Source organism: Danio aesculapii, chromosome 17 (assembly GCF_903798145.1).
Source record: "Danio aesculapii chromosome 17, fDanAes4.1, whole genome shotgun sequence".
Lineage (NCBI taxonomy): Eukaryota > Metazoa > Chordata > Actinopteri > Cypriniformes > Danionidae > Danio > Danio aesculapii.
Window position 1 is genome coordinate 3054180 of NC_079451.1, and position 7706 is coordinate 3061885.

Here is a 7706-nt window from a genome sequence, read left to right on the forward strand (position 1 = left end):
TGAATGTTAGTGAGTGTGGAGTGTGTGTTTGGGCATAAAAAAATAAAATCTAAAAGGTTACAAATCTCAGAGTTCACTCCGATGGAGATATTAATTTTTAAATCTCATTTCAAGATTTACAACGGCTCAAGTGTTGTTTTCCAGGTTTTTACTGATCAGTTTTGCTGTCAGCAAATCAAAATTCAATCGGTTGGGGAGAGACAGGAGAGGAATTACAGCAATTTTTTGGCATCTTGCAATGTCAATATGTGGAAAAAGCTTCAGCACAATCTTCTTGACTAATATTCTAAGCTCTTTTAAAATTTTAGGCCTTAAAAAGTCTTAAATTGTCTGCTCCAGTGGTGTAGTGGTTAGTGCGTCGACACATGCGTTCCAGTGCTCACGGGGACCCGAGTTCGATTCCCACCTCGCGGTCCTATGCTATTCCTTAAACTCTCTCTGCTCCCCACGCTTTCCTGTCAACACTCTCTACTGTCCTGTCCATTAAAGGTGAAAACCCTGAAAATAAGTCTTAAATTCACTGAAATATGGTGTTGTAGGTCTTAAATTAGTTTAAACATGTCTTAATTTTCCTCCGTCCAATTAAAGCTTCCCAATCGGTCAGACATCCGTCAAATCGCCAACAATTCATCTAAATAAAACCTTTTTTATATTCAAGTTTATATTTACGTTTCTTTCATTGCAAAGACATACAATTTGCAATAGCTGTTAGACATTTCTTTTTAAAGTCATTTCACCAAATTAATTTTACAGGCATTTCACCAAATTAAATTCCCTAATCAGGGTAATAAAATGAAAAATAATTACACAGCTCCTCATGATAATAACAGAACATATCAGTTTATCACATTATCGTCCATTCATGCAAAAACCATTTACAGAATAAGGGGGAGTGGACAGATATAGATATATATATATATATATATATACACACATACATACATACATACATATATATATATACATACATATATATACACATACATACACATATATACATACACATATATATATATATATATATATATATTTAAAAAAAAAAGGTAAACTGGGATAATGCTGAAAACCACACTGCATAATCTATTTCAGTTTTGACTGCAAAATCAGGATATGAAGTCAATTTCTAAAATTGAACATCAATGCAGCCACACCAGTATCCACAGTTTTAAAATGATGACTACAATTACACAGCAGACCAAACCAAAAGTATAGATAACACATGTGTACAAACCCGCAGGAACTCGGCCTGTAGGAGACTCTTCAGGACCTGGTCGAAGCGCTTGCGTCCAGCTTTCTCCTCCAGCACGCTCTCCAGAAACACCTGGATCTCTCGGATCTGCGTGTTGGCTGGCAGCAGGTTTATGGCCTGAGAGGAATTTAAACACGATGAGACAGCATGTCACGGATTCTGTGTGAGGTTCGGAAAGTCCTGTTCAGGAATCTGTCTGAATGTCAAAATGGCTCCAACTGGAACTCAATCTGCTTGCATAATGACTGACAGATGTTTACCTCACAATAGCTCACAGCAGAAAGTGTCCCATTTAACAATATGTCTCACCAGATGGCATCATAAAGGAACTTTTAACTGTTAAACTGTTGAGTTTTTGAATTAATTCAGCTGATCTCCATGTCTCCACTTTTAGCTTAGCTTAGCAAAGATCATTGAATCTGATTAGACCGTTAGCGTCTCATTTCAAAGAGTTTAATAATTGACCTAATTAAACCCTGACTCTTTTGTAGTTGCATCATCTACTAAGACCAACGTAAAATGAAGAGTCGTCATTTTCTAGGCTGCTATAGCTAGGAACTATACTGTCATTCTGGCGTAATAGTGAAGAAGCGTTGCTGCTCCACCATGAAAACAGCATGTGCATTGATATTGAAGCGTTAAATAGGAAAATAATCAAAACTCTTTGTTGAATTTTCCTTGCAAGATGCTAATGTTGGATTTATGGTTGTCTAAAGCAGTGTTTCCCAACCCTGTTCCTGAAGGCACACCAACAGTCCACATTTTCAACCTCTCCCTAATCAAACACACCTGAATCATCTTATCATAACATCAGAAGAGACTCCAACACCTGAAGTTAATGGGTCAGATAACGGAGACATCCAAAATATGTACTGTTGGTGTGCCTCCAGGAACAGGGTTGGGAAACACTGGTCTAAAGTACCGACTTCAGTACAGAAATTTTAGTAACATCTATATATTAATAGATGGACAGATCCACTAATAGATGCAGATTTCAATTGCTCAAGTGTCTGTGAGTCTAAGCGCTCGATGAAGAGTGAAGCGATGATCATTGGAGCCAATCACAGTCATTTCTGATGAGCATGTGAACACAATGGCGTTTAAGAACCTGCTCAACCGTGCTCAAATGTTTGCGTCAAATTAGGACAGCATGATTAATCATTAAAAGATCACGATCTCGATCTGTTGATCAGTGGGTGAGTTTAATAAAGTTATTTAATGCGCGTGTTGAATATAATAGACGTTTGTTGATAGGCGGGGCTTTTGTTAAAACCTCTTCTTGGTCGGTCGCAAATCTTTTTAAATGCATTAAAGGGCAGCGCATATGTTAGCCTTACCCTGGAGTTTGTTCACCCTCCGCCTATGCTGCTGTACTATGGAAACAGCAGGGGCAATGATGTCAAGCTTTAAATAGGAATTAAACAGGAATAGACCGATCCACTATTAGACGCAGATTTCTGCAATTCAGCAGATTACATTTTCAAGGTCAGGAGAGAAGCATGCGGTCGCACAAGTCTTTTTATATATTGTTTTATATACATTACTCAGCAACGTGGACATGGTCAGACTCTAAATAGTGTTGAAAGAGTCAGATTACTGGATTAATATGGTATAATTCACCCATAATGTCATTTCTATTTTCATTCAAGCAGTTAGTAAATCAGCATACTATCATCTCAAAAATCTCAAGAATTAGATGCTTTGTTTCCAGGGAAGACTTAGAGAAACTTGTTCATGCTTTTATCAGCAGCAGGGTGGATTACTGTAACGGCCTCCTCACTGGCCTTCCCAAAAAGACAGTCAGACAGTTGCAGCTCATCCAGAACGCTGCGCTCCCAGTTACATTCAGAATAGATTTTAAAGTATTATTACTGGTCTATAAATCACTAAACGGCCTAGGACCTCAATACATTACAGATATGTTCACTGAATACAAACCCAACAGATCACTCAGATCTTTAGGATCAAATAGATTAGAAATTCCAAGAGTTCAGTCAAAGCAGGGTGAATCGGCTTTCAGCTACTAACAGCGCCCCCTACTGCTGGAATCAGCTTCCAGAAATGATCAGATGTGCTCCAACATTAGGCACATTCAATTCAAGACTGAAAACACATCTGTTTAGCTGTGCCTTTACTGAATGAGCACTGTGCTACATCCCACAGATCGCACTATTATGTTTTTCTCCTCTTTTTAATTCTTTTATAACACATTTTATCTGTTTTTATGCTTGTTTATTTATTTATTTTTTACCATTTTTATTATTTGTTTTTATTTCTCTTATACTTGTTTCTTTTATTCCTGTTTATGTAAAGCACTTTGAATTGCCACTGTGTATGAAATGTGCTATATAAATAAACTTGCCTTGCCGTCATGTAATGACTTATTTGTGGCTGCGTAATCACATATGAGCTGTTCGATTACCCACTAATGAAGTATACTGTAGTAAACAGAACCTGCATAGGTTGTGAATAACACGCTAAGTTGTAAATAACATAGATTTACACAGAATCGTGCAGCCCTAGGTTAAATAGACATTATTAAAATGTCAGTATCGTTTAGTACCAAAGTCGATACTTTTAACAACACTAGCAGGATTTTGTGATGGACGCTTACTTTGGTGGTGTTGAGTTTGCTGTGGTGAAGCTGAAGGACGTTCAGCGCCGCCTGGAGGTTTGCCTGTGGCTCGCATAACTCCATCTTAATGGGCCCCAGAAAATGTACATCGGGAGGAGACAGATACATGCGCAGCAGCGACAGATACACCTATAGACACGCAACACATCTGTTAACGTTCACAGAAAATATGTCAGAAGGGAGATACATTTGTTATGGGTCCGCAGTAGCTGTTTCCATCCAAAGATGTGAATTAAACCGAATAAAACATTTGCAAATAAAAGCAGCGCTTCCATCCAACGAGTCAAAGAGAACAAAACATTTCTACACATCTTTACATTGCCATTAATGCAATGGTTTAATACTGATGAGTGAATGTAGCAACCCTCAAACTGTTATTCATTAACCAGATTCTCAAATACTAAACAAATTACAAATGAAAGCCTCTCATATATGTAATTGTGAGCATTTCTAAGCTGATGTCTTTATTTTGCAGAACATAGTGATCCATGAACTGTCCTATACACATTTAGGAAATTATTAGAGGTGGGACAGTTCACAAAATTCTCGGTTCAGTTTGTATCATGATTCTTAATTTGACTCAATTTACATTGTATTGAAAATTCTTGTATGAAAGTGTACTTCCATTTAGACCTAGCTGATGTTAAATAAGAGTTTTCTGATGTTATTATACAGTACATGCATTCGGACCATATGTTTTAGTATTGAGAATTGAGTATCGGTCACATCTTGCACTGGAATATTTAAACTGATGTAACCTGAAGAATGTAAGATAGTGGTTTTAACTGAGCAAGATGCTGTAAACTCTAGAGAAATTAACAAAGTTAAAGCGTGATGGGACCTCAACAAATGGCCTGTTTCCACTGAGTGGTACGGTACGGGTAGGTACGGGTCACCTTAATCAGGCTTGCGTTTCCACTGCCAAAAGGGTACCAATGGAAAGTTTCAGTTGACGTCATTCTCGCTCTGGGAAATGTCCAAGTAAAGCTGTACAGGTCGTTCACATATCATATGAGAAGCGCTTCTCACAAAACAGATGCTTTATACACATAAATACTGTTCATGTATTGTAAATGTTCATTACTAACCTTTCTATGAACATGAGCTGATTATAACTGCAGATCCACGACAGTGTGAAATAGCCTACTGTAACGTCTGCGATTACATAAAATAAATAAATATATGCAACATATATGAACACATACAGCCCTTTACAGTCTCCGATATGTTACCAACTACAGATAAACTACACACAACAGACATTTAGTCCTTAATCGGGTTTAAAAACAACATGCAGCATATAGCCAGGGCCAGGGGGAATCTGCGGACATTTATTGCTATTTCTGCTGAGAATTTTGGTAAATCTGCGGATTTCTGCTGAATTATTTTGGGAGTATCATAACTAAAACCTTAATATGTGAAATAAACAGTAATATCTTTTTAACTTTTATTTAATGTTTAAATTGAAAATCCAATTAGATCCACTTCATTTGGTAAACAAAGCAAGTTTTTATAATAGTCAATAATATTACTGTAATTAATTTAAAAACTGAATAAATTTAGATTTACACACATTTACTCAAGTAAATAAACAAAATTAATGATGGGCTAAAAATCTGCGGAAAATCTGCGGAATTCTGCGCGCGCAGATTCCTTGTGGGCCTACATATAGCCCACAGTCAGAGCAAACTTCTCATCTGCATCTTTGATCTTGTTAGAAAGCAATTCCGCCATTTTGAGTTCATAATAGTCCAAAAGGCGATGATAATAGTTAAACATGGCAGTTTGTTCATCTTTAAGGTTGCTGAAAGAATCATTTCCTCCTTTATATTTTCGCACTTTGTCCATTTCTGAAAGGATCGGATGCCAGGAGCACTTTAATAAATCACACGCAGGTTATTATTATCAGCTCAAGAGGTTTGTTATTTCAAATATAGACCCATGCCAAGCTCTCTAGAGACGCGAAACATCTCACACTTTAGACCTTGTTAACAATTACGGGGCACAGGGTAGATTCTGCTCTTCTTCTTGGCTTTGTGGCTGTTCATCAAGACGACGACAAGGTTTGTTTGATCTCGGGTCGTCCGTGGCTCGTTATTATATGTATATATTATTACGGTGTAATGTCTCGGCTGTGCATTTAAAAATGCCGCTTCCTTTGTTTTCATTTTCCTGGCTTGTACATGAGCTAGTGACGTTTCTCTGTAAACCAATGGCATTCAGCTGCGTGTCTGGCTCCGCCTTTTGGGTACCTTTTTGTTGTGCTAGGTACCCTTTGGAAATGGAGCTCAAAAAGTGGTACGGTACGATTCGATTTTTGGCATGTTTTGACAGTGGAAATGGCCATGAAAGCGTACCGAACCATATCACTCAGTGGAAACGGGCCAAAATTGTTTCAAGCAGCTGTTATGCACCCGCAAGGAGTGAGTGGCTGAAGCGTGGATGAGAGAGATCGAGATAAGCTGCATCTCAAATGGCACACTATACACTTATGCACTATGTACTTATTCACTTACTCTACAGCATAGTTTATGTACGTAGTGTCGTCCCAAATGGAATGTTTTTTTAATAAGCGGAAAATCAAACCGTTTCCCTGATGACGTTTGACGGTTGCCAAATCAGTGAAATAAATGACCAAACTATCAAACAATACCTGCCATTAGTGTGACCGCATTCACCATCGGGAGGCGCTATAATCACTCTTGTAGGAAAATTTTGCTTTCACAATCCAAAATAAATAAAAGTCATCCAACATGTGAGCCTGATAGCTCCGCCCCTTCAGCTACGTGAGCAAACCTGCGGTCACTGAGTGCATGAAGTGTCAATCATTACACACTTCATTTTACCAGTTGAATGAGTGCATCATCCGGGTATTTAAAGTGCACTTATTATGTTTTCAGTGTGAACGCACTACTTACACTATTTATACTACAAAATGGCGTAGAATAGTGCATAAGTATACAATTTGGGACGCAGCGTATATTCTCTGCACCTACACACATCTATAGACAGCGCTGCAGCCGGCAGATACTAAAACACTCCAAATCGCTCACTTCCCAGTCAAATGATTAAAAAAAAAAGAGAGAAAAGAACGCATGCACTGCAAAAAATAGTTTCTTACTTAGATTTATCATCTTGTTTCTAGTCCAAATATCTAAAAATTTTTAAATCAAGAAGCTTTTTCTAGACAAAACAAGACAATATGTTTTGTTAAGAAATAAAGTGTCAAAATTAAGTGAGTTTTACCTTAAAACAAGCAAAATAATCTGCCTATGGGGTGAGCAAAATAATCTTACGTCGGAAGGAAAAACAAGATTATTTTGCTTACCCCAATTGATAGATATTTTTGCTTGTATTATTCAATTCAATTCAATTCAATTCACCTTTATTTGTATAGCGCTTATACAATGTAGATTGTGTCAAAGCAGCTTCACATAAAAGGTCACAGTAAAATAACAGTGTAGTTCAATAGGAACAGTGTAGTATTAAGGAAAAACTCACTTAATTTTGGCACATTATTTCTTAAAACAAGACAATATGTTTTGCTTGTCTAGTAAAATGCTTCTTGATTTAAGAATTTTTAGATATTTAGACTAGAAACAAGACAAAAAAAATCTAAGTAAGAATTTTTTCTGCATTGTGACCAGTACAATTCACACATGCTCAAAAAAGAAAGCAAAAGAACCAAACGGTTCGGAGTTTGCTTTAATGAACCATCCCATCCCTAGTTATTATACTCTTTCTGTCACGAACATGAACACACACAGTAGATAACATCATGACTATTGACGAGTTTTCACAGCAAACACAAGAACAAAATCT

The 7706-nt window shown here is 37.2% G+C and overlaps 1 protein-coding gene across 1 annotated transcript in view; it reads right to left on the reverse strand.

Moving 5' to 3' along the window:
* The window catches only part of vps39 (VPS39 subunit of HOPS complex), a 28760-nt gene that overhangs the window by 5660 nt on the left and 15394 nt on the right, over nucleotides 1-7706 (reverse strand). The window contains exons 14-15 of the mRNA XM_056477195.1: nucleotides 3864-4013; nucleotides 1232-1366 (exon numbers count right to left, since the gene is read on the reverse strand). Coding sequence (XP_056333170.1) covers nucleotides 1232-1366; nucleotides 3864-4013 — 285 coding nt within the window. The remainder of the gene's footprint in view (nucleotides 1-1231; nucleotides 1367-3863; nucleotides 4014-7706) is intronic.